Source organism: Kogia breviceps, chromosome 1, assembly GCF_026419965.1.
Source record: "Kogia breviceps isolate mKogBre1 chromosome 1, mKogBre1 haplotype 1, whole genome shotgun sequence".
Lineage (NCBI taxonomy): Eukaryota > Metazoa > Chordata > Mammalia > Artiodactyla > Physeteridae > Kogia > Kogia breviceps.
In genome coordinates this window covers 170,562,591-170,589,122 of record NC_081310.1, presented here as the reverse complement: position 1 = coordinate 170,589,122, position 26,532 = coordinate 170,562,591, and the positions used below count along the sequence as shown (strand labels likewise).

The following is a 26,532-nucleotide window of genomic DNA, read 5'->3' as shown; positions in this document are numbered from 1 at the left end:
CCCCTCCAGGGATTACACCATTTTGCGTTCCTGCCAGCAATGCACGAGTGCTTGATCCAGTCTTAGAGTGTCTTTCTGGAAAGATTTTTCCAAAGTACCACATCTAAAGTAACCCCACACTGGGGGCTTCCTTGGTGGTACAGTGGTTGGGAATCCATCTGCCAATGCAGGGGACACAGATTTGAGCCCTGATCCGGGAAGATCCCACATGCCACGGAGCAGTTAAGCCTATGTGCCACAACTACTGAGCCTGCGCTCTAAAGCCTGCGAACCACATCTACTGACACCGCATGCCACAACTACTGAAGCCCATGCACCTAGAGCCTGTGCCCTGCAACGAGAAGCCACCGCAATGAGAAGCCCACGCACCCCGCAACAAAGAGTAGCCCCCACTCACTGTAACTAGAGAAAGCCCATGCGCAGCAAGGAAGACACGATGCAGCCAAAAATAAATAAATAAAACAAATAAATTTTTTTTAAAAAAAATAAAGTAGCCCCACACTGAACTGGAACTAAAGGTATAACTCCAATTTTTAAAATAGATATATCCAGAAAAATAGAAATAAATACAGATGTATGTTTATGCATGGGTTAGTATACACACATATATTTCCTAGCTCTGTCCACTGAGAACGCCTAAAAGCATGACACTTTATTTTAATGAGCACACCCTGTGCTCAGAGCTTGGTGTTTAAATCCCTTCTATAAATGGTAAATGAAATGAACCAGAGATCCTTGGAGAAGTGACTGATGTCAGCGGCGGGGAATGGGGAATCACAAGATGGGCCTGGAGCATCTGGTGGTGCCAGACAATTAGGAAGTACTCAAAAAAAGGATGGGGAGGGGGGCATGTCCAAGGGACAAGGGGCCAACCCAAAGATGCTCCCAATGGGCAAAGCTAGAACAATCTGAGCAACAATTGTATTGGATTATAACCCATAGAATAAATGAAATATCTGTGAACCCATAATGATATAAATAAATAAGAGAATAATTATGGGAAGAAGGGCAAGTCTTCCTTTCAAAAGAATTCCAATTAATAAAAGTAGAGGGAAAGAAGGAAATAGAAAAATCACTATTGCAGATATTACAGTAATAATTGCTAAAATTAGTGGGCAAAAGTTTGAGGAGAAATATACGTGCAAATCTCAAAATCTCTCCCTAAAGATATTTATTATTTCCAAAAGAAAAATAATGACATTACAGTGAAAATACCTGGCAGATACCACCTTAACCAAAGAATTAGATAACGTCACTAGTAATAATACATATTGACGTTATATCATCCAATTTGATGTGCTTAGAAGAGGACACAAATTCCGAGGTGGATTTCTCCAAAATCCGTAACTTCAATTTAATAATGAGAAAACATCAGCTAAACCCAAATTGAGGGACAGCCTACAAAATACCTGACCAGTGCTCTTCATAAGAAAGGGCATGAAAGACAAGGAATGGCTTAGCACTTGTTACACGTCAGAGCACATCAGGGAGACCTAACAATGAAATGTGATGTGGGATCCAGGATTGAATCCTGGAACAGAAAAAGGACATAAGTCGGAAAACTGGCAAAATTCTAGAAAAGTCTGTAGTGTACTTAATAATATCGTACCAATATCAATTTCCTGGTTTTGGTCATTATGCTGTGCTTTGGTTATTGTAAGATGGTTATCATTAGGGAAAGCTGGGTAAAGAGTATATGGGAAGTCTCTTGCAACAATTTTCTCTGAATCTAAATAATCTAAAATTACTACAAAATAAAGTTAGAAACATAAAGTAACCCCACGCACCCTCCCTGCATTATCCCCAATCCCACCTCTCTCTTGGTGTCCTTCACAGGGCTCATCGCATACAATGACTTTGTTTGTTCACTCTTTCCTATCTGACATCCCCCCTGCACAGGGCCAGTTTCCCCAGTGCCTAAATACTGACTTGCGTTCAATAAGCACTGCTTTCAAATGTGTTGCATACACAAATTAATTAGTATTCCTAGATGTGCCCGGGAAAAATGAAGGGAAAAGTGAGTGTTCTAGAAGACCTCCAGAGCATGAGAAGGCAGTAGTCACGAGTCTTCTCCCACGTGCCCAAAGGTGAATTTATAGGACCCCCCCACCCCCGCCAGATTAGGAATTCCTACCCCAGACTCTGCAGAGAGGGGGAATAATTTACTATCCTCTTGCTTCAAACATCAGCAGTCCCCCCAGTACGACCACGGAGAGAGGATTCCTGGCAGGACTTATCTCAGATGGCCAGGATCCAGAACATAGGCCAGGCAGGGGCACCCCTTTCCCTGCACCCCCCACCTTGTCTTAATCTGCCAGGGGACCCGGGAATGAACTTCCCAATTCCACAACCCGCAGCAAATTTTACCAGGAAAACCCAAGAAATCACATTGTGCAGACCTTGGCCTTTCCCCTAAATTCCCTCTACAGAGCATCCCACAGTAGCAGCGGGGCAGGAAGCAGGGACAGGCCAACTCCAAGGTGGAGGGCTTATGCTGTTTTGTAGCCTTGGAAGGTGGAGGGTCACTGCAGTGAAAAGGAGCCCAGATGGGAGCCAGGCCTCCTGGGATCTGTCTCCACGTGTGCATAAAAGTGGGAGGAGACTCTATGCAGTGATCTGTCCTCTGAGCTCTGATGTTTTGGAATCTTCAGCACTTTCATAAAGAAGGGGTCAGTTTTTGCTTTGTGCCCGAGCCGGAACGCAGTGGACGGCACCACTGGCATAGCTGAAGGGCTGCCTCTCCAGGCCTGGGCATGTTTGGGAGATTCCAGACCTTGGTTATAGGGGAAGGTGGAGGCTGGGCGTGAATGTGCACCAAAAAGGAAATGCTCCTGAATAATAGGTTCGAAGCATTTGCTGGACCACACCAAGTGCGGCCACAGTAGCAGACAGGGCTTTTTACACTTTAATTTCAATTTCATCTCTGTATCAAACATTTTGCAGATGTGGATTCTGAGGCCCACGGGATCAAGTGTCTTCACAAAGGTCAGGCAGGTAGAAAGGAGGCAATTTGAAGCCATCCAAATGCCTTTCAGATGCATTGATATATTTTTATTTTATATAACCTTTCATTTCATACTTTTATTTAGAGGAAGAAAACTGAATGTCTCTCTTTTCTCTTCCATGGCTTTTGAGTCTCACACATGAAACGCCCAATGGTGCTGGCAGGATGTTATTACCTTGATATGTCAATTAAGTTAGGAAATTAGAGGTCAACACCCCTCCCACCTCCTAAGGAATGGCCATCCCTCCTATCCCATGATCCCTGTCCTTTTTAAAGCCCTTTCACAACCTTATGTGGAAAGGATCCTAGGATCCCCACTTCCCAGATGAGCAGACTGAGGCCACGAACGGTACGTACCTGACTGCTGACAGGGTCAGGGCGGGGACCAGAAGCCCCAGCTGTAGGTCAGAGCATCCACCTTTCTCAATGCTGTTTTAGTGGCTAAAGCAGGGGCAGCCAGCCCAGGAACTACCATAGGGGACATCCAGGTCCCAACAAATGCTGTTTCTTAACACCAGCTTTTGAGAAACATCTTCCCCTAATCCACAGAAGCAACTACTGAAAAGCTGTACATTCACGTGGTTCCAGCAAAGAAAGGGGGTGCTCTCCTTTGGCTAGTTACAGTAATGTCCAGTTTAATGACACATCCCAGAAGTTTTATCAATTTCCGATGAAAATCATTTTCCTAAAAATGTCCCATCTCTAATGCTTGCCTGGTACACTGGGGCAGGCAGTTTCCTGTGCTGGAACTATTGGGCAAGAGTGCGGGGTTGGTGGGGACAGGTATCAATTTCACGAACCCACAGGACAGAAGCTTGGATCTGAGGTCAGTCCAGGTGAAGAGGGCTCTCTTGACCCAGAACAGGCGGGCCCCCAGGTCAGCAAGGAAGGGAGGCCACAGAGCTTGGTGCCCGCAGGAGCTGGCAGGTTTGTGGTTGTTCCCTCAGTCCTGGATCCAACATGAGTCAGGGTTAGGCCTGCAGACAGAGGTTTCCAGTGACCCACCAAGGGTCACCCACTGTGCCTTGGGGGCAGATATACTTAAGAATGCTTTGAGGGCTTCCCTGGTGGCACAGTGGTTGAGAATCTGTCTGCTAATGCAGGGGACACGGGTTCGAGCCTTGGTCTGGGAAGATCCCACATGCCGCGGGGCAACTGGGCCTGTGAGCCACAACTACTGAGCCTGTGCGTCTGGAGCCTGTGCTCCGCAACCAGAGAGGCCGCGATAGTGAGAGGCCCGCGCACCACGATGAAGAGTGGCCCCCGCTTGCCACAACTAGAGAAAGCCCTCGCACAGAAACGAAGACCCAACACAGCAAAAATAAATTAATTAATTAATTAACTCCTACCCCCAACATCAAAAAAAAAGAAGAATGCTTTGAGAGGGGTCGGGCTCAGGGCGTGGCTGAGTGACCCCTCCTTATTCTCGGGGCCACACCCTGTGACAGCCAACAGCCTGGACCTATTTCATCCTGCAGATCAGGGATGCTTACACAGCCATGTAACCGAGGTGGTCTCTGCAGTTACCGAATCCACAGAAATTGTCCCTAAAGCTCTGTGTGTGAGTGTGTAGGGAGGAGGGGACTCTTGTGGTGATATTCATGGCGAGGATCACTCAGCAAAGGTCCAGAACCCGGCCCTCCGTGCCCTGCCTGTATGGGAGGACCCGGATCCTCCTGTGTCACGCTGCCCCTGGAACAGCCTGGCTCGTGGCTGGGCATTTACTGCGGGTCCAGCACCCTGTCAGACGATGGAGGTTCTATTTCCTCTCCTCCCTGGTCAGCAGCTAAAACGCCCATCTCCTGCCCAAATATGTGTCCACTGGCCCCGCCCAGCACAGCTGTTTGCCCATCCATCACCGGACCAGGTCTCCACCGCAAGGACAGGAAGTGCTCCCACATCCGCCTCCACCACCAGCCTGGTGACTTGTGGTCTCTGAGTACAGTAGTCAGAGAATTTTTAAAAAGACTCACAGACATGTAATTAAAATCTCAGTGTTGGTTTTGGGGGAAGGCTCTGGGAGGCTTCCGCCCCTGCTTTGCGGAAACAGAGATTTTTAGTGTTTGAAAGTGACAGGAGGAGGCTAAAGTGAGATGCTCTAAATATACTGTCCTGGGCATTTCCGGGCAGCTGGGGAAATATGGGGTTTATTCTGCTCCTGTGGTCTCTTGCCCAGACTGTTAGAGCAGCCCTGCCACTAGCCTGCCTCGGGTCCCCTCCAGCCTGGGCTTTACCCTCGCCTCCACACATAGCTTCCACTCTACCCTTAAACCACACTCCCTTGCTGCCCAGAGCCCTGACCCCCCACTGGCCAGAGCACAGCCCACGCTCCGAAGCCAGAATTCCAGCTCTCAGCAGTCAGGCCACAGCCAGACTTATGCCCTGAGCCGCACATTGCGGGGTGGTGGGCGGCCCCAGCACCTCACATCTGTGCAGGACCTCTGCCTAGAATGTCTTCTCCCCCACCTTATCCACCTACCAAGACTCAGTCCCATCTTTCAAGGCCAGTTCATGTGTCACCTCCTCCGGGAAGCCTGCTCAGATCATGCCATGGGACCCTCCAGCTCCCCCGGCACTTGACCCAGCATCTCCAGGAGCTGTCATCTTACCTCGCCTCTTCCTGGTTCTTTCCATGTCTCCCTCCGGCCCCCCTTCCTGCTTCCCCTTGTTCCAAAAAGGGTCCTGCCATCCTTTCACCCTTTGCTGGGTTTTATGGCTGTTGTTTTCCCTGCCAGTGCTGTCATTCCTCGGCTCTAGGCCTTTGCTCAGGCTGGACCCTGCCTCTGCAGCGTCCTTCTCCCTTGACATCATGGCAAATTCACTCTGACCCCTCAAGGCCCAGCTCCAAAGCCCTCTCTCCCCTCAACTCCCATCCACATACGGGCTGACTCCGGGAGCCCCGTCCTGCTCAAGTGCACTCAGCTATATGTCCCTGCTGCCACCGTGACCCTTTTCTGCCTTGGGTCTGATGTCCATCTCCCCAGAGGAGGGACCTGTCCTGTGCCCCATCTGTGGGTCCCAGAGCCAGCAGGGTGCTGAGCGGGGCAGGCTGGGTTTGGGGCTTGCAGACCAGACACGGACACTGCCCTTGTGGCACCACCGTGTGCCAGGTGCCGTGCCAGGCGCCTCACGACACAGCTCCCGGAGCCCTCTCGGCACCCAGAAGGCAGAGCTGGGACAAGCCTGTTCTCGAGGAGGGAGCGGTCCCACGCAGACTGCCCAGGCCGCCAGATCCCACCCGGCCCTGCCCACCCCGGAGCCCGAGCTGGAACCACAAGTGACCGCCAGGCCCACTTTGTCTTGCAGTGGAGCGGGACCGCACCCTGGGCCACCAGGAGCCCCAGTGGAAGGAGTTCCGCTTTGACCTGACCCAGCTCCCGGCGGGGGAGGCCGTCACGGCCGCGGAGTTCCGGATTTACAAGCTGCCCAGCACCCACCTGCTCAACTGGACCCTCCACATCAGCATGTTTGAGGTGGTCCTGCAGCAGTCCAACAGGTGCCTGCCCTGCGCCCTGCGGGCCCGCTCAAGCCTCTGTCAGAGGGTCCGGCCCAGCCCTGGGTGCCGGGGGGGACATTTCCCAGAGGACAGAAGGGGAGCTTCCCGGCCAGTCCGCCCTCAGAGAAGAAAGATCGTTGGCCCGAGGCCTCGTGTCACCGTGAGGAGAGGCCCAGCATCAGTCCTGGATTCAAGTCCCCATCCTACTGTCCTAGCTGTGGGACCATGGACAGGTCACTGAGCTCCTGAGCCTCAGTTTCCGCATCTGTACACGGGCACAGTAACACCTTTGTACGGTAGACGCAGTGAGAAAAGGCATGTAGGCACCCAGGTCAGAGCCAGGCGGGGTAGATGTCCCACTAATGGTCCCCCAGGAGGGCACTGGAAACACAAAGGCAGCTGTGCGGGCCCTCGGTTAATTGTTCTTTCGTGTCCACAGGGAGTCTGACTTGTTCTTTTTGGATCTTCAGACGCTCCGATCTGGGGACGAGGGCTGGCTGGTGTTGGACGTGACAGCAGCCAGTGACCGCTGGCTCTTGAACCTCAAGAAGGACCTGGGACTCCGCCTCTATGTGGAAACAGATGATGGTAAGACTCGGGTCAGCAGCGAACCTTCCCCTGGGGGCTCCTCCGAGGAAGCTGCTGGTGGCAGGCGCAGCTGGAGGCCCTCACGTGGCCCTGGAGGCCTGACCTTGTCCACCTGTGCCGCTCGGGGGTTCCTCCACCCCTCCGCGGGGGCTCAGTGGGTAGAGAGTGAGGTTCCCGCAGTGCGGGATAGCAGGAGACCCCCTACCAGCCGAGAGTCCCTCCTCTCCTTCTGCAGGACCAACAGTTGTGTTGCTCAGAGTGAGTGCATGTCTTCCCTCCCCAAGAAATGGGAGATTCTTTCTACTCTACGGAGCTGCCTTCTGCACCGGGAGTTTCCGTCCTGGGCTGGGCGAGGGGAAGCGCTCACACCCTCAGGCTCTGCGGCAGAGGCCTGGCTGTGAATCCTGGCTGGGCAGCCTTCTAACTCGGTGGCCTTGGCAGGTTACTTACCTTTCTAAGCCTCGGTTTCCTCATCTGTAGAACGAGGATTCACACCTTCATTCATTTAGCAGGTGTTTGGGGGAGAGCCTCCTGGTGGGCCCAGGGTCGGTGTGTCTGCGGTACAGCGGGGGCCGCCATGGCTGGAGCACAGGGGGCTCGGCAACGACTGAGGAGGCTGAGAGAAGTGGGTAGAATAGTAACTCTGAAATAAATGTCATCTTATCGAATCTCAGTGGAGGAGGACAGGATCTGATTCAGCGTTCTGTAAAACAGCCCTCTGAGACACTCCCCCTCAAGGGGGTGTAGCATCTCTCCCCCTCCTTCAGTGTGGGCTACACTTACAGACTCGCTTCCCAAAGTATGCCGTGGGCTGGGGCAGTACCCTTGCAGGGACAACCTGAGCGGCAGCCCTCAGCCGGGTGCTCAGGCTCCCGTGAGCACGTCATGTGGCTCCCAGACACCCTTGATCGGATGGAGTGGGAACAGCACTTCACCTCCATGGGCTTCGTCCCCAAACCCCAGAACCCCAGTCTCACCATGAGAAAAACATCAGACGACCTGAAACTGAAGGACATTCTACAGAACACCTGACCAGTACTTCTCAAAACTGCCAAGGTCATCAAAAAACACGGGAGGTCTGAGAAATTGTAACAACCCAGAGGTGCCTAAGGAGCTGTGATGACTATATGCCAACGTGGGACCCTGGAAAAAAGACACTGGAGAAAACTAGTGAAATCTGAGTAGATCGTGATGTTTCGTAAATAATAAGATACCAATATTGGTTGATTAGTTGTGACAAATGTGGTTCCAGGACAGTACGTGCTGGGGACACAGGTGTGGGAACCGCTGACGTGGAGGTGGATCTGGGGACTGGGGGACGGGAGTAGCGCGCCGGGGAGGAAGGGAGACGATGGAGAGGAAGGAGACGGCGCCCAGCCTCCGTGCGCCAGTCCCCGGATCCCTCCAGTCCCACCTGACGGTCCGGACCGGTCCCGCCTCCCGCCTTCGCCGCCCAGGAAGCTCGGCGCCTCGGGCCCTCGGAGCGCGGAGACGGAGCAGGGCGGCGGGGAGCCAGCCGGGTGGGCGCGTCACTGCCGGGAGCCCCCTGCACTGTGACGCGCGCGCGGGGCGCCCAGGGCCGCCACCTGTCCCCGCTGGGCCCGGAGCCGGAGCCCCAGCCGGAGCGGAGCGGACGATGGCAGCCCTGCGGCTCCTGGAGTCTGCGCTCGGGCGCCGGGTCCCCACCGGCCGCTCGGTGTCCGCGCTGGCGCCGGGCGGTGTGTGCGGCTTCGCCAGCAGCGCCCGCGCGCGTGCCAAGTCCTACGCGGACCCCGTGGAGGCCGTGAGAGACAGCCCGGACGGCGCGAGGATCGTAGTCCGGGGCTTCGGCCTCTGCGCGATCCCGGAGAACCTGATAGGGGCGCTGCTCAAGACCCGCGTGAAGGACTTGACCGTGGTCAGCAGCAACGTCGGGGAGGGGAACTTCTGGCTCCGCCTTTTCCTGGGGATCAAGCAGATCACCCGCATCGTCTGCTCATACTTGGGGGAGAACTCGCTCTGTGAGCACCGGTACCTGGCGGGCGAGCTGGAGCTGGAGATCACGCCCAAGGGCACCCTGGCGGAGCGCATCCGCGTGGGGGGCGCCGGCGTGCCCGCCTTCCACACCCTCACGGCCTACGGGACCCTGGCCCAGGAGGGAGGCGCACCCAGCAAGTACTTAGAGGACGGCCACATCGCCATCCTGCGTCAGCCCAGGGAGGTGAGGGAGTTCCACGGGACAGCACTACCTTCTGGAGCACGACGTCACGGCCGATTTTGCTTTGGTGAAAGGTGGAAGGCCGACCGGGCAGGAAACGTCATCTTCAGGGCCAGCGCCAGGAACTTCAACGTGCCCATGTGCAAAACTGCGAGAACCTCAGTGGTGGAGATTGAAGAAATTGTGGACCTGGGGCCGTTTGCCCCAGAGGACATCCATGTTCCTAACATTTACTTAGATCAAGGAATACAGGGGGGAAAATATGAGAAAAGAAATGAGAGTTTAACGATCCGGAAAGAGGATGATGAAATATGCAAGTCTGCAGATAGTATAAGGACACGGAGCATCAACCAGGCAGCTCTGGAATTTGAGGACGGCCTGTATGCCAATGTGGGCATAGGAATCCCTCTTCTGGCCACCAGGACATCAGCCCCAGGATAACCGTTCATCTTCACAGTGAAAATGGAATGTTGGACTTGGGTCTATTTCCACTGAAAGAGGAGGTGGATGCAGATCTCAACAATGCGGGCAAGCAAACAGTCACCCTTCTTCCTGGGGGCTGTTTTTTCTCCAGCAATGAATCATTTGCCATGATTCCAGGGCGATGCATCGACCTAAACTTGCTGGGAGCCATGCAGGTTTCCAAACATGGTGACCTGGCAACTGGATGATATCTGGCAAGAAGGTGAAAGGAATGGGGGTTGTGATGGCTCTGGTGTCCAGTACCGAGACCAGAGTGATGGTCACCATGGAGCATTGCACCAAGGCTAATGAACCCAAAATCTTGGAGAAATGCACCAGACTGTTGACTGGGATTTGGTGCATGGACCACTTTGACTGAGAAGGTGAAATCATCTCCGAGAAGGCTGTGTTTGACGCGAGAGGACTGACCCTGATCGAGCTCTGGGGTGACCTGATGGCAGAGGACATCGAAAAGAGCACGGGGTGCACCGTTGCCATCTCCCCGAATCTCAGACCCATGCAGCAGGTCGAAACCTAGCCAGAAAGTGAACCTTGGTCCCAGAGCGTGTGCTTCTCCCTTTAACCTCCTGGATTGCATCCTGAGAAAGCCACAATCACATTTCTACATTTCACCAGCATCTGGCCGGCTTTCTCCTGCCGTCCCAGACTGGCTGCCACTGGATAGGCTTTGTCTCTCAAGAGGGACATGCCTTTAATTAAAAACAAAAGGAAAACAGACGCATTGACCTTATATATCCTGTGAGTTCTGAGAAAGCTCTGCTCCAATCACCTTCCTCCCTGTCTGTGATATTTACATTAAATTCTATGCAGCTTGAGATGATCCCATGGGAAAGGTTTCACTGAAGTGCCTGCTCTTGTGAATGAATCATGAAATATAGGGAAAAGTGATGGGGAAGGAACTGTTACCGAGCCCAAGCTCACTCTGCTCACTGCATGACAGGCCAGTAAATCGGGAGATCACTTGTTGAGACAAGGAAGAACGACTTTAATTGGAAAGATAGCAGATGGAGAAGATGGCAGACTAGCATCTCAATAAACCCATCTTGTCCTAGTCCCAATTCAGGCTCCTTTTATACGATATTGTGGGAAAAAGGGGCAGTGATCTTTCTGGCTACTTCCCACTGAACAGCGGTGAAGAGGGGGTAATTGTGAAATGGAATTGATCAGTTTTGGGTCAGGAATATTCCTTAAAATTTTTAGTAAGCAATACAATTCTCTTTCTTTATCTACAACTGTTTGAACCTGAAGAAAACTCTTCTACAATGAAATTTTTTTTTTTTTTTTTTTTGCGGTACGTGGGCCTCTCACCGCTGTGGCCTCTCCCGTTGTGGAGCACAGGCTCCGGACGCGCAGGCTCAGCGGCCATGGCTCACGGGCCCAGCCGCTCCGCGGCATGTGGGATCTTCCCGGACCGGGTCACGAACCCATGTCCCCTGCATCGGCAGGCGGACTCTCAACCACTGCGCCACCAGGGAAGCCCTACAATGAAATTTTAATCTCAATACTTATCCTTTTTGAAGAGCAATCTTAAGTCTTCTAAGGGTTCACAAACCCATTGCTCTCTAGGACTCTCAGGAGGTGGGTCATTTTCTGATGACAGTGGGGCTACTTTAACCCAAGTGTGATGAATCCATGTCTTTACTCCAGCTAACTTGCCGGATGAGTGTGTGGTAAGTAATACCACACGTGGTCCTGTCCACCTTGTAGTCAGATGGTGCTCAGGCCCTTGTTCTCTCTAGATTTTAAGGAGGACTCCAGGCAGGAAAGGATATAAGGCTACCTCAGTTGGATAGGCAGACCTACTGCAAGCAAACTCATGAACAGAGGTTAGTATAGTGCCTGGAGTTTTAACATAATTGGCAACTGCTAGATCTTTCAGAGCATTTATAGATCCTCCCTCCCCGGCAGACACCTGGAATGGCCTACCATACAATATCTCAGTGGGGCTTATTTTGAGCTGCTTCTGGGAGCCCCTCTGATCCGTGGCAGGGCAGCTGACAAGGCCTTATCCCAAGGTAAATTAGTCTCTTGACATATTTTAGCAATGCTCCTTTTTAATATATAATTCATTTTCTCAGTTTTTCCTGTTGATTGTGGTCTCCAGGATGAATGCAGCTTCCATTTAATTTGCAGTGCTTTAGATACTTGTTAGGTTATGGTAGAGACAAAAGCAGGCCCATTATCACTTTGAAGGGAGTTAGGCAGTCCAAATTGGGGGATAATTTCCTTAAGGTGGACTTTAACCACTTCAGAGGCTTTTTCTATCCTGGTGGGATATGCCTCCACCCATCCTGAAAAAGTGTCCACAAATACTAGCAGGTGTCTGAAATTTTCTGTGACTTGAGGCATTTGAGTCAAGTCTATTTGCCAGTCCTCAGTGGGGCGGGTTCCTCTGTGTTGAGTTCCCATTTGGGGAGGCCTGACAGCAGTCTTTGGGTTATTTTTAGCACAAATCATGCAATTTTGAGTGACTTGCTGGTTGGCCCTTTGTAGGTTAGGCCCTATTATATATTTTTGCACTCTGTAGTCTAAGTAAGGGGCTCAAAATCATGTCCCTTTAAAGCCTCATAGAGGAGCTTTAGTGCGAGCCTATCCATAGTTCGGGATCCAAATCCGACAAAATCCTGCCATTCCCAGAGACCCCCTCATTTGTCTGTGAGTCTTGGGTGTTCCCAAGCCTGCAATTGCCCATTTTCTATCCGGCAAAAGACCCCGCTGTCCTTGAGAAATGACAAAATGCAGATATGTGACTTGTTTCTTACATACTTGGGCCTTTTTCTGGGAGACCTTATATACACAATTGGCCAAATAATTCAGGGTTCTTATGGCATTTTGTAGACACATCATATGCAAGGATTGCTATGAGCAAATCATCCACATATTGGAGCAAGAGTCCTTCATCCAATGTTAAGTTTCTAAGGTCCCTAGCCAACATTTCCCCAAACAAGGTAGGGGAATTCTTAAATCCTTGAGGCAGGACTGTCCAACAATACTGGATCCTGCCATTCAAAAGCAAACAGCTTCTGTGATTCTTCTGCAATAAGAATGCAGAAAAAAAGCATCTTTTAAGTCCTAAATTGAGAACCAGCTATATTCTCCCAGAATAGTTGTAAGCAGAGTGTATGGATGAGATACCACAGGGTGCAAATTTTGGACTATTTCATTAATAGCCCTCAAGTCTTGGACAAAGTGATACTCTGTTGAGTTTGGCTTTTTGACTGGGAGGATAGGGGTGTTAAATGGGACCTACAAGGTTTAACCAGTCCTGTTTTCAAACTTTTTGAGAACTGGCTGAATTCCCCTTTGGGCCTCTTGCCTCAGAGGATATTGTTTTAGATTAGATGTCCCAGTGGGCCTTTTTAATGGAATTTGTATTGGCCGTGTATTTTTGGCCTTCCCTGGTGTGCCATCAGCCCACACTTCCAGCCTTACCTTTTTGTAGACCTCTGGTGGGTGCAGGGGAAGAGCTCTGTCTCCTTTTCTGGGGCATCCATGAATGCCATCTATAGGCTTACAGTGTGGGCTGGTGGGACCCTGATGTCAAGCTGTCTTGGCAAAAACTTACTTGAGCATTTAATTTACAAGGGAGACCTCAGCCCAAAAGAGGGATTGGACACACCAGCATACATAAGAAACTGTGTTTCAGGGTGAGGTCTCATTGACATACAGGTTGTAAGAAAGAACAATTTTGTACTTCTCCAGAAACTGCCATGAACTGGATGGATTGAGATGTTTTCTGTGCCACCTTGGTGTTTACCACAGAGTTTGTTGCACTCGTATTTATCAGAAAGTCAATCAACTTGTCCCACACTATCAAAGTTACCTGGGGCTCCTGTGGGGAAATTGGAATTGGACGCCTCAAGTTCAAGGGAGCCCCCAGGCCTCTTCATTCATCATCAGAGTGTTCCTCTCTTTCTACCATATGAGAGGCTCCCGTCTTTCTTTTATTGTTTTCTTTCTTATTCTTTAGTCTAGGGCAATCTTTTTTCCAATGCCCTTCCTTCCTCCATATAGTAAGCATATTGTCCCCTCCTCAATGGTGGTTTACGTCTCTTGCAGTTACTTGCCTTCCAGGAATCCAATGCTGCTGCCAGAAAAGTGGCATTCGGTCTTGCATCCTCTCGCTTCTGTCGTTGTTCCCTGTTGTTGAACACTTTAAAAGCAACATCTACCAATTGAGAAGGGTTCATTCCAACTGCACCATCTAACTTTTGTAATTTTCTTCTTATATCTGGGTACTTTGCCCAGTGCAGGTCATATTTACCATTCTCATATTTTCGGGGGTCTCAGGATCTACATCAGTGTAGCACCTGTAAGATTGATAAATTCTTTCTAGAGACTCTGATGGATCCTCAACGGGTTTTTGGTGTATCTCATGAATTCTGTTTAAGCTCTTTTGCCTAGGTACTCCCTTGGGAAGACCCACTAAGATACACTTACTATAATGCTTTAGGAGCAGGATACCTCCATTATTAGGCTCCCAGTCAGGCTCAGCAGCAGGAACTGTCAGATTTGCTTCTGGAGTTCCATCTGGATCTGCTGGATGAAGCTGGTGTGCTTCCTCTTTAGCCTTGTCAATGACCATCCTTCTTTCATCCCCAGTAAGTATCATATTCATACTAGTGTGAATGCCCAAGAGGGATGGTAAGTGGCAAATATAGAAGTGAAAATTTCAGTCATGCGGAGGGGGGTCCTCTCGGTAAGTAAGGTTATAGTTTTTCCAATTAAACAAATCTGGTGTTGAGAATGGCTTGTGCATCCATAGAAACCCAGCTGGTTTAAGAAACCATTAAGGCCTCCTATAGGATATTGGTGCAAGGGAAACTGCCCTACTCCAGAAGTGGCTTCTAGTCCAAACTGGGTGCCCTGTCAGGTCTTAGACTGTGACACCAAACCTGGCCCTTGTGCCCTGGAGGTTAGCATAGGAACTTCTAATTGATCCCCATAAGTAAAGGAAACAGGAGGCGGTGAATATGTTGGTGGCATGTGGGTGGGGGGTGGCCAGAACAACTGATGGTGCAGTCTGCTCGACCAGTGGGGGAGCCGGGCTGGCCAGAGGGGGGTGTAAGTTCCAAAATAACATGTCCCCACTCTCACTTTCTCCCCTTCCTCTTGTAGAACAGGTTTTCCCTTGATTTTCTCTTTCGACTGCTTACCATAAGGTGGCAGCAGTCTGATTTCTTTTCCTTCTGATACAATAGCATAAATGGTTCTACATACAGAATCTCATCATTTTTACCTGCTCTTTTACAAAACAATTCTAACTGCAAGATTGTATAATAATTAAGTGAGCGATTCAATGGCCATTGCTCTCCTGATCTTAACATATATTGGGCCACACACTATTACAATAAAATATCATCTCTTCTTTAGTCATAGACCCACAGCTATATTTTGCCCATTTATTTAAGATATGCCCCAAAGGGCTTTCCTTAGGGACGGATGGAGTATTTCCCATATTTGTAAGTTCAATGGGCTTCCCTGGTGGCACAGTGGTTAAGAATCCCTTTGCCAATGCAGGGGACACGGGTTCAAGCCCTAGTCCGGGAAGATACCACATGCTGCGGAGCAGCTAAGCCTGTGGACCACAACTACTGAGCCTGTGCTCTAGAGCCCGCATGCCACAACTACTGAAGCCCACACACCTAGACCCTGTGCTCCACAACAAGAGAAGCCACCACAATGAGCAGCCCACTCACCACAACTAGAGAGTCTGTGTGCAGAAACGAAGACCCAACACAGCCGAAAAGATAAATAAATTAGATAAATAAAATTTTTAAAAAGTTCAAGAACAACAAAACACAAAAAGCACAAGCAAATTCTAATACCAAAAGCACAAAGAGATTCCATCAAAAATGAATGCAAAACAAAAACCAACAAACTGGTTCACAAAGCAGGTAGAGTCCAACAACAAGTCCCTTCTCCATCAGGATACCACAATCAAATGGACAAATTGGTTTTTCCCTTAAAGGAAAAAAGCCCAAACTGAGAGGGGAAAATGTTCCCAGTTGTATATACTGGAGCTACTTACCCTACTATGTGAGGCCCATTGGCTCCCAAATGTTGATTCCCCACTTCAGCTGCCCAGCACTGGGGCAGCTGGTGCCACTTCAGGGAATTTTGAAGGAAAGATGCTCAGGACAAATGTTCTCAGTGGCTGCTAGGGCCTCACCTGAAAATTCCCCAACAGAGGCCAGCTAGCCACAAGCACCAAGGCTCTTGGCTGGCTCGCCAAAACTTGTTGCAGAGCCCAAGCTCACTCTGCTTAGCAGACAACAGGCCAATAAATCAGGAGACAAGTTGTTGGGACAAGGAAGAACAACTTTAATTGGAAAGCTAGCAGACTGAGAAGATGGCAGACTAGTGTCTCAAAAAACCATCTTGTCCCAGTCCAAATTTGGGCTCCCTTTATAGAGAGGAGGAGGAGAGGGAGGGGACTACTGCAGTGCCAACCAATGGCTTAGCGGGACCACTAACGGTCACTTGTGACAGTTGCTTGCTTGGGGGAAGGGCTCACTGTGGCACTGACCAATGGCTGAGCAGGACTGCTTAGGTTGCACCTGCCCCACCCCTATTACACAACAACTCCACCCAGAGTCTATGTAAGGCACTGTTTTATTAGAACCATAAAAACATACACACTTACATGTGAATTTGTAACTGGGAGAAACGCTGTCTGAAAGATGTTTTTCCTTTGGCCCTTCTGACTTTCCTTCTGGGGCCTTTCATTTTGTTGCTAAGTTTTGTCTCCTTGTAGCCTCACCTCCCCTGCTTCCCACATTTCTCCTCCTCGTAGCTAAATAGATATCTCTAGAAGGGAAGCAAGACAGTTTAGGTGGCCAGTAAACTGGTAATGCAACTGAAGGGGGAGAGACTGTTGGTGCAGACATTTCGCCAGGAAGTCTCCTTTGTGAATAAACAGCTCGCCTGTGTGTGGCCAAAGGCTGCAACTTAGGATGGGAGGAGTTCTACAAACCTGACCGATGGACTTAGATGGGTTTTCTCATCTCAAATCATAGCATTCCTGTGCCGTCCAGATCAGACAGTTAGACGCTTCTTCTCTGTAATGCAGCCCAAACCAGCCTCTTGTTCATACTCCCTTGAAACTCATGAGAGGCAGTGAGATACTTCATCCTGAATCCAGTCTCACAAACTAAACAGAAAAAAATGAGTTTCCATTTGTGTGTGTGTGTGTGTGTGTGTGTGTGTGCGTGTGTGTGCGTGTGTAGGGTTCAAACCCAGGCCTGCCGTGGAGCCCACACTTTCTCAATGTGGCTCTAGGGCTGCACAAAATGGATGGGAGCCCGTGGGTAAGAACAGGAAGCTCCAGCTGGTCAAGGAAGGCCTTTCAGAGAGGTCTCCCTGAGACCTCACCCTGACAGGAGGCCCGGATCCTAGAGTGGAGAGACAGTGCACCTGAGGGGACAGCCACAGAGTGTCAGGGGACCGTGCCAAGGTGGGCAGTGGATGGACATCATTGAGTGGACTGTGCAGCACCTTCTGGGGCTTCTGGGGAGGAGGACTGATCTGCCCTGCATAGTGGGAGAAGTCCTCCAGCAACAGCCTGGGACAGGCAGAGGTTCTAGAAGCAGATGAGTTACAGGGCTGTTAAACAGTAGAAAGAAGGAAAAGCACTGAGTTCCTAGTTCTCATGCGGTGAGGAAATACCCTGTGGGACAAAAGCACACCTGGTCACAGCTGGATCCCCTCCAAGGGTTTCAGCCAGGCGTCCTGATTGTCCTTCAATGTGGCACTAGGGTCACATCCATGACCGCAGGCTGAGGTGGGACGGGGCTGCAGGGAAGGCGCAGGTGGCACCCAGAGCAGAAAGAGGCCGTGGGGAGAGATGGGAGCTATCTTGGCCTGGCCCAGGGGGAGGGGGCGTGAATCCCCAGGGATGGGATAGGTCAGGGGAGCTGCCAAGACATCTGGGCCCTGATGGCGTAGACTCAGAAATGGGGGGAGGCTGTAGGTGTCAGGGGCCTTCCTGGCCCAGAGGAGCAGCACCTTCCTCTGGACCTGCGTGCAGGGGCAGGCCACAGTGTGGCCCCCATCTCAAGGTGTGGCCGTACATCCCACGTCTCTCACAAAGGGGACAGCATGTCTGCCAGCACCCTCACAGTTCAGGTCTAGAGGCAGGGGCCCTGGGCCTCAAAGGTTCCTGAAGTTCCTGCCTCTGCTTTCTGGAAAGGGTCCTGCCAGAGCCAGGCAGCCCGGGGGCCACCACCTGGAAGCCGGGGCCTGCCCTGTGACCCAATCTCTCTGCGCCCAGGAGACCCCAATACGATCCTTGACCAGACAGCTGAACAAAAAAAAGGCTACAGTGAACACAGCCTCGGGAGCACCGAAGGTCTCCCTGGCCTCTCAGTGGACAGGGCTCTCCAGGGACTCACAGGACAGGGCGGCTGCACACACAGGCCTGGAGGGCTGCCGGGCCAAGGCCGCCCCATGTGTCCGCCAGGTGTGGAGCTCCGCTCCAGTGCCGCGGGGACGACAGCCCCCCGCCTGCCCCCGTCGCTCCCTGGCCTCCTCCTGGTGCCCTCATGGGCCTTTCCCTCTGTGGCAGGGCTGCTGTGTGTCTTGTGGCTCTGCATCCTCACGGGCCTGCTGTTCTTCCTGGTGACCCTAACCCGCCATGACCCAAACTCCCCGAACGGCTTCTCCCTGGGCCCCTTCCAGTGTCAGCTCCTGTCTCAGCAGGGTCATCCCTGAGGGGCGCCTCTGATGGGCCCAGTGCACGTTTGTGGCCGGTCATGTCGTAGGTCAAAGTTCGTCTCTGGTCGATTAGTTGTTTAGTCAACTCTGGCCCATGGACTCAGGGCAAAAGCACAGCTGTGTAAGGGCCGGTGATGTCCTTGACCTGTAATGTGCAGTGGAGGATCATGAGACCCACTAATAGAACACACACGTTTATGTATGTGCACATATGTACACTAGCTATGTAAATGCACACGTGTGTGTACACATACATATATGTGCATGTGTGTATATTCCTGTGCATCACTGTTGCAACACTGGGGTGAAATGTACATGGAAGTGGGATGCTCGGCCCTGTGTTTTAAGAAACATTGACAGTGAGCTTGTAGTCATCCCCTGTTGTTTAGTCTGAGAAAATGCCACAGGGAAAGGAAATGAAGAGGTTGTATCACATTGTCAACTTTATGATAAAAGCCAGGAAATAACTTAAATGTCTAAAGATGAACTAATATCTAAATATTCAGATGTATCTACTCAAAGGAATTTTATACATTTGAAATGTTCATAGTTGAGACTTAACAACCGAGAAAATGTTTATGTGGAAAAACTGGGAAAAATAGACTTCTTTCTTACGCTCACAATTTAAATTAACATATGAAAATATCCCAGAAAAATTAAAATGATGCGTTGTAGCAGGGGAGGGGTTTTATGGGTGATATTTTTTCTAAGTTTCTTTACAGTTGTTATATATCACTTTGACAATTAAAAAACAAGAGGTCATTGGAAATGCAAAGAGGAACAGGAAGATAGTTTTATTGGCGGAGGTGACTTTTCCAGGGATAACCAGTGTGTTTTTCCGGCATCCTCAGGCTTTAAGCAGCTGCGGGTAAAATCCCAGTTTTACAAGCATCACTGCTCCTAGGCTGAGGCCCCAGTCATGTCTCTGCCCACAGCCTTTTCTCTCTTTCTTCCTTTTCAAACCACAAACCCGCTGGTGAAGAACTTAAATGGATAAGAAGGGCCCCGGAATTAGATGCACGTGTTTGAACGTGGACTTGGGATAAATGTCTCTGCCCGCGGAGCCCGGGGTCTCGTTTGGGGGCATCGGGCCGGTGAGTGGCCTGCTCTTGGGCGGTGCTCAGCAGAGCAGGCACTGAGTCCTGGCAGCCGCTCCCGACAGCCGGGTGTTGTCAATCCTCCACTGATCCCCAGAAAGGAGGGGGTGGAAGGTAGAACTCGGGCCTCGGAGCCCCGAGATGGATGGGAACCCTGGTTCTGAGAGTCGCCGGTAGTGGTGCTCTGAGCCGTCACCGAGGGGCTCTGATGTTTCTCAGAGAAATGATGGGTCTGGCGTCACCATGAAGACGGGTTGAGAGCATCACGTGAACTGACTGAAAGCTCTAAAGCGCTGTCACAACTGGCGGTGCCCTGGACCATCACTAATCGCGAGCCTGTGCTCCCGAGGACCCTCCCCCTCTCCTGCAGACCTGCCCGCTGGGGGCTGGGGCTGGACTTGGGACTCGGGTCTTCAGAGGAGGAAACCGAGGCCCAGTGGGTCCCCTGCCGCCTCAGGCTCCGTGCTCCTGGCCCGCCCTCAGACAGGTCCCTGCTGTGTCCCCGTGCAGGGCCCCACCCTTGAGTGACCGCCGTCTCTGCTCTCTCCGTCTCAGGGCGCAGCGTGGATCCTGGCCTGGCCGGTCTGCTGGGGCAACAGGCACCGCGCTCCAAACAGCCTTTCGTGGTCACCTTTTTCAGGGCGAGCCCCGGCCCCATCCGAGCCCCTCGGGCGCTGAGGCCCCTGAAGAGGAGGCTGCCGAAAAGAACCAACGAGCTGCCGCCCCCAAACAAACTGCCGGGGATCTTCGGTGAGGCTGGGGACCAGGTGGTGGGGACAGAACCCTCCTGGCCTCAGTGGGATCAGGCTGATGGTCAGTCCCCCAGCCACCTTTCCTGACACCGCTTTGCCCCTGCACCCTGGGGACCAGCCACCGCTCGGTCTCCAGGGCTCTGAGCATCTGCCCTCGCCGCCCCTGCCGCCCTGAAGCCCCTTCCTGTCCTCCCTGGCTCACCAGGCCCCCCCCACCCCGTCAAAATCAGGTGCCCCTGGTGGCCCTCGGTGCTGCCCTGGGTGCCCTGCAGGATCCAAGCGTTTGTGTGAAGGGGTTCCCACCAGACCAAGCCCCTCGGGATCAGAGACCCCTGGTGCCCTCCTTTCCTTCACGGGAAGCCGGGCTTTGCTTGGCCTCAGTGGGAGCCACTTGTCCTGCGGAATGGGTGTGGCTGGAGAGGCAGATGAGGTCAGGGGTGTCTCCGGAGGAAAGGAGGAGGGGCTGCTGGACGGCAGGGGGTCCCCGGGCTGTTTAGTGGACCATCGGGAGTCACAGGCTGAAAGTCAGGGGAGGCTGGGCTGAGCGTGGGGTGGCTGTAACCACGGGGAATCATCTGGAGCCACCGAAGGTTCTTGACCTGGGTCACGGCGCCAGCAGAGCTGCAGAGATGGGCTTTACAAGACCAAATGGGTTAGTTTCCCGTCATTCATTTACTCAACAAATGAGCCCATCAGGGCGTCCCCCGCCCCGGGAGCTCCCCGTGCTGGGTGCACAGAGCAGGAACCCCAGCAAAGACCTTGCCCCTCCTGTCCCCCGCAGACGACGTCCACGGCTCCCACGGCCGACAGGTGTGCCGTCGGCATGAGCTCTATGTCAGCTTCCAGGACCTTGGCTGGCTGGTAATTCCTGACTCTCCTTCTTTCCTAAATGACAGTCCCCACCTTGAAGATGGCAAGTGTATGTCCAAGAGGAGGTAGAATCATGGGGGATTTGGATTTTCTTGTTTTGTTTTCCTCTGTGTTTTTCCAAGTTCTCTAAAGGGAGAATGTGTTGCTTTTGTAGTGAAAAGTGCTTTTTTGTGAAAACCGTGAAAATGGAGACTGTCTGAATCCTTAGCCATAAGATGTCAGAGCTGCAGCAGGAAAAGTGAGGCCAGGGTGGGCAGTGCCTCTGGCCTTTGCTGTGACTGGGGGTGGGCTGGGGAGGATGAAGCTGAGCGTTGACGGCGGTTGAAGGGGATGGAGATCGTGCCCAGCCCCGTCTGCTGAGGGTCTTCCGGTGGATGTCAGGCCTCTGGGGGAAACTGCCCTGGGAGGGGCCCGAGGTTGGGTTGATGGGCCCTGAGGCTGAGGGAGGGTAAGGGGCAGCCCTGAGCTGTGCTGTGACAGGTGCTGGACTGGGGGGCTCGGGAGGGACGCACGGATGGGACTCACCTTCGCCCATTACCTGCCCCCAGGACTGGGTCATCGCCCCCCAAGGCTACTCAGCCTATTACTGTGAAGGGGAGTGCTCCTTCCCCCTGGACTCCTGCATGAACGCCACCAACCACGCCATCCTGCAGTCCCTGGTCAGTACCGTGTCCCTCTGCCTGGACGCCCAGGGGAGGGGTTTGCGGAGGAGAGGGGTGCGTGCAGGCAGCAGGCGATGGCAGCACTGCTGTGTCAGGGAGCTTTCTCTACAGGGAAACCTTTCTGCGTGCACATGTGGTGAAATCCCACAGCCGAGCAGAAACTGGTCCCCGTGTGGGCCACCCCCAACCCGCGCACCTGAACACACACGCACTAGACTCTCGCTGATCGGTGTGCACATGTACACACGTGCACGTGGGGGACTTGCACATCCATGCGGTGGGTACCAGACTTATAAAGGCCCACCTGCTGGTGGTCAGAGGCACAGCCTGTGCATGATAGGCGGGCACCCCACACGGCTACTTGTGCCCTCGGAACACACACGTGCACCATGTTCACTGGTGCATTTGGCCTCCTGTGTGTCACACACGCCCTCAGGTTAGGGTTGGGTGATGCACGTGTGGGTTCTGCCCCCTCTTCCTGTGCAGGAGTCACCAGGTACCCCATGCCCTTCTGGTTTCCCATCCCGTTCCTTTCCCGTTGGCTCTTTTTTCTGGGTCCCTCTCGGCTCTTTGTGTCTCTACAGGCTTTTGATGCCCCGCTGTCTGGGGAAAGTTTGAATGCTGAAAAAGTTTCTAATAGGAACACTGCTTATTGCTGCTTATTGCTAAGTGTTTTGAATGTATTTTTGTGCTGAGGCTTCCTTCTAGAACATTGACCTGGACACTCTAGTTACAGGTTGTTCAAGGTGATGCCCTAGAAGCAAATGAGTTAAGAAGGCAGCCTGGACCCCAGGATAATGCCTCCTTTCCCAATGGTCACATGGGATTTGCTGGATCCCGGGGGAGGTGCCTTCCTTGAAGAAGGTCAGGGGTGATGGAGCCTGTCCTGGCAGCAGGCTGCTCAGAGCTGGGGCTTCTGGGATAAGGCTGGGCTCTGGGGACCGGGGGCCAGGCTGCCGGACAGGGCCCCCCATGAGACGGCTTCACCCAGGTCCTGCTCAGCGGCCTCCGTGAGGCCTGGGAGGTCCCGGTGCATGGAAGCAGGTTCCCTTTTCTCTGCAGCCCCTGACAGTCTGGGGGGCTGCCTTCCAGGCCCTTCCATGTGGCGCCCCGATGAAGAGTCTGGGGTGAACGACAGCTCATCCTGTCAAGTCTCCAGATAAATATTTTTGTAGAGGCTGCAAGAGCTCACTCAGTCGGGCTGACTTTAGGGGTAGAGCTGTTGGGAGGAGGTAGCGGGACTCCCGTGCCAGGCCGCAGTCGTGCCGCGGCCTCGGCCTCAGACAGGGAACTGGGCAGGTGACTCGGCCCCTGTGCCCTCAGTGGTCCTCTGCCCAGAACACTCCCTGCCTAGAAATTGTCAGGAGGGGTGGAGGTGCTTTGAGAAACAACAGTGTCGGACACCCCAAGGGTGAGCCTAGAAGTCTGGCCGCTAGCAGGTGTAACACGGACCTTCACCGGCTCCCAGTCTGGAGGGGGAGACGGACCAGAAACAGCTCATGCGGACAAGACACGATCAGGGACGTTGCAGAAGCGCAGGGAGGAGAGAGGAGCAGAGGGGACCCCGGGGGCGGCGCTGCAGGGGCGCAGGCAGGACCTGGCACACGTGCCAGGGACCAGCAGGGTCAGGGTCGTCCTGTCTGAGGGGAGGGGCTGAGACGGGAGCCACAGGTGCCCAGGCTGGGTCTCAGGGCATTGGCGGGGTGGCCAAGGGGGCGGGGCCGGGGTAGAGTTCGCGCCAGCACCTGCCGGGCTGCGGGGAGAGATGGCGCCGGTGAGGGGCCAGCGGCTGGAGCCCGGGCGGCAGGAGCTGGGGGTGGGACGGGGTCCCCGCGGTTCTCACGCCTCTGCCTGCCGCCCCCTCCCCGCCAGGTGCACCTGATGAAGCCTGACGCGGTCCCCAAGGCGTGCTGCGCGCCCACCAAGCTGAGCGCCACCTCCGTGCTCTACTACGACAGCAGCAACAACGTCATCCTGCGCAAGCACCGCAACATGGTGGTCCGCGCCTGCGGCTGCCACTGAGGCCCCGCCCCGCCTGCTGCACCGCCCCTACCGGGTCAGGTCAGCCCTCCGCTGGGGTCACCCCCCAACGCCCTCACAGCTCAGGCAGGGCTGCAGCGAGGGCGACCCCCCGCCGCCCACATCCTGCCAGGGGGCTGGTCCTCCCCAGGCCCCTCTGCCCCGCCCCCGCCCGGCGCCTGAGGCGGTGGTGGAACTCTGGCCTGGTGGTCTGAGTCCGCAGCAGGGTCCTACCCCAGCCCCCTCCCCAGAGGCACGGGCTGACCGTTCTTTGGGGTCGGCAGAGAGTCCTGTCTGAGGACCTGACCTTGTCCACTGCTGGCCCAGCTGTGGGCGTTTGTGGGACGAACTCAGAGGCACCTGCAGCCCAGGATGGCCACCTCAGGCCCTTCACCGTCCACGACAGGTCCTGGTCCATCTCCAGATGCCTGCCCTTCCCAGGTGCAAAACTGGGCATTTCTGGGCACTTCTGTTAGAGTGTGGAGTTGCCCTCGGTGGGCTATATTTGTGGATCTGAATGACCAAACCGCTGGCCACAAAGAGGCATGTGGATCACCTCCAGAAAGAGCTAAATGAACAGCATGATTTAGGGCCAAGGCCGATGGCATTCATCTTCCCTGTCTTCCTCCCTTGACCCGCCTCTGCTGTCTGGGGAAGACGTGCAGTGCACGGACACTTTAGGGAAACAAAAAATCCTGGGGGCATTATTGACCCCATCTGTCTGTCACCATGTTGAACCATCAGGAGTTCAGCTCTGCGGAAAAGTTATCTTTTTGCTGAGCCAAGTATGGTGGATACATCGGGTGGCCCGGGATGACAATGCCCAGCACGGATGACATAGTTTCCCTTAACCTTCTGCACGGCAGTCATCAATAATCAACCTTGATATTTTTTCTTTCAAATCTGGATAGACTTTCAAAATGACCAGCACAGAACTCCAGGTGGCCACCACCAACAGGTTAGAGTTGGCATGTGCAGTGAAAACTATCTGCCATCTCCTGCCCCCAGTGCTCTGGGACACGGGGCAGCCTGGGGCCGGGCGTGGAGCGAGGGCAAGGCTTGTTAGCACCTGCCCGTGTCCAGAAGCTGTCAGAAACAGCCTGGTCACCCAAGTCTGCGTCACCCTGTGTGCCCAGGAGCCCTGTCCTGTTTTTTGGGGCCTGTGAGCCAGAGAAAAGGCCCCGGTCCCAGGGGAGTGACAGGCGGCAATTAAGCTGAGCTGGGTGGGGAGGTTCCCGGAAACCACTGGTCTCCTTGGAGCGGCCACCGGCAGTTGGAGTGTTTATTTGATTTCTGACTTGGTAAGCCTGTAATTTACCTGGTGGAGCAGACTGCGTCCAGCTGCCCGAACCCTGAAATAGTGTGTCATTAAAAGCAGAGCGCCCCAACCCACGGGCACAGCCCGGGACGTGCAGCCCTGGAATTCACTCTGCGCCCCAAGGAGGGGCTCTGGGAGCGCAGGTCTGGCATCAGGGGTGGCAGCTGGGGCCTCGCTGCAGGACAGCAGCCCCTCCGCCTGGACCTGGGAGGGCCTCTGGGAGCCAGTGCACAGGAAGAGACCCTCCCCATGGACACAGGAAGGTGGTGGTCTCGTCTTTAGCCTGGGGCTTTGAGCTCAGGCTGGCAGTGAGCAGACCAGGTACCAGCCCAAGTGTCAGGAGAGCCGTATTCTGTCTCCAGCTCAGCCACTGACCTGTCTGATATCTGGGCAAGTGCCCCCTGATTGAGGCTTCAGTTTCCTGTCTCTGGCATGAGGACATACAAGGACTCTCACGTCTCCAAAGGCCATCCAGCCAAAGAATCCACCTGCCACTCTGGCCGTCTCCTCTCAGAGAGCCAAGACATGGCCTGAGTTCCCAGCTGTCCTAGGACTTGAAACCTGCCATTTCAGGGCCTTATTCAGGGCTCTCTCTTCCCAACATCAAGGGCAGTGGAGGATTGGAAACTTTTGACAAATGTCAATGTTAGGTTTCTTCAGTGCCTAAGCACATAACCTGGCATGATTTGGGGGCACCAGGAAAGTTTATGAAGTGAATGTTTTGAAGATGTGGACTTCCCTGCCATCAGAGTTGTAGATGACTCCCTTTTCGTGCAATAAAGCCAAAAGTCCAGCTGTCATGGACTTCCTGACATTTCTAGCACCTTCAGCCATCCAGGTGGCCACCAAAAGAAATCAAATAGAAAAGGCTTCAGAGAAGGGAGACAATTAAGGACAGAAAGCTGATGAGGTGGCAGTGGTCAGTCACTAAGCCCACCTCATTTATCTGGTTGCCCTTGGCAGTCTGGGTCACATTCAAGGCTGCACATGAGAAGCATCAATAAGGGCGGTCAACTCAGGCCCACTGGTGGCAAAGTAAGTGCTGCCGGAGAGGGTGGGCCCAAAGGAACAGCAGCGCCTGGGGCCATGCTGTGTGGGCACACTGCTCTGTCACCTCACCCCTGGTGCACATCTTCATAACCGAAGCGTGATCCTGGCCCAGATGCCAGCTCATCGGGCGAAGCCCTGTTCTTGTCTGTCTCTATGTAGGAAAGTAGGTGACATTCTTCAACAAATTCCCTGTAACTTCATAGGAAAGGAAGCTGTGACAGGAGAGGGTGAGCTCTGCAGCTAGCAGACCCGCTGGCAACAAGTCCTGGCTCTGCCTCTTG

The 26,532-nt window shown here is 53.2% G+C and overlaps 1 protein-coding gene and 1 pseudogene across 1 annotated transcript in view; both read left to right on the top strand.

Moving 5' to 3' along the window:
• LOC131744571 (bone morphogenetic protein 8B) overlaps positions 1–25,994 on the top strand; it is a 38,176-nt gene extending 12,182 nt beyond the window's left edge. The window contains exons 2-7 of the mRNA XM_059044181.2: positions 6,311–6,500; positions 6,940–7,088; positions 20,136–20,330; positions 21,114–21,193; positions 21,751–21,861; positions 23,737–25,994. Coding sequence (XP_058900164.1) covers positions 6,311–6,500; positions 6,940–7,088; positions 20,136–20,330; positions 21,114–21,193; positions 21,751–21,861; positions 23,737–23,886 — 875 coding nt within the window. The 3' untranslated portion in view covers positions 23,887–25,994. The remainder of the gene's footprint in view (positions 1–6,310; positions 6,501–6,939; positions 7,089–20,135; positions 20,331–21,113; positions 21,194–21,750; positions 21,862–23,736) is intronic.
• Positions 8,725–10,285, top strand: LOC131744482 (succinyl-CoA:3-ketoacid coenzyme A transferase 2, mitochondrial-like; annotated as a pseudogene).
• Positions 25,995–26,532: the final 538 nt, after the last annotated feature.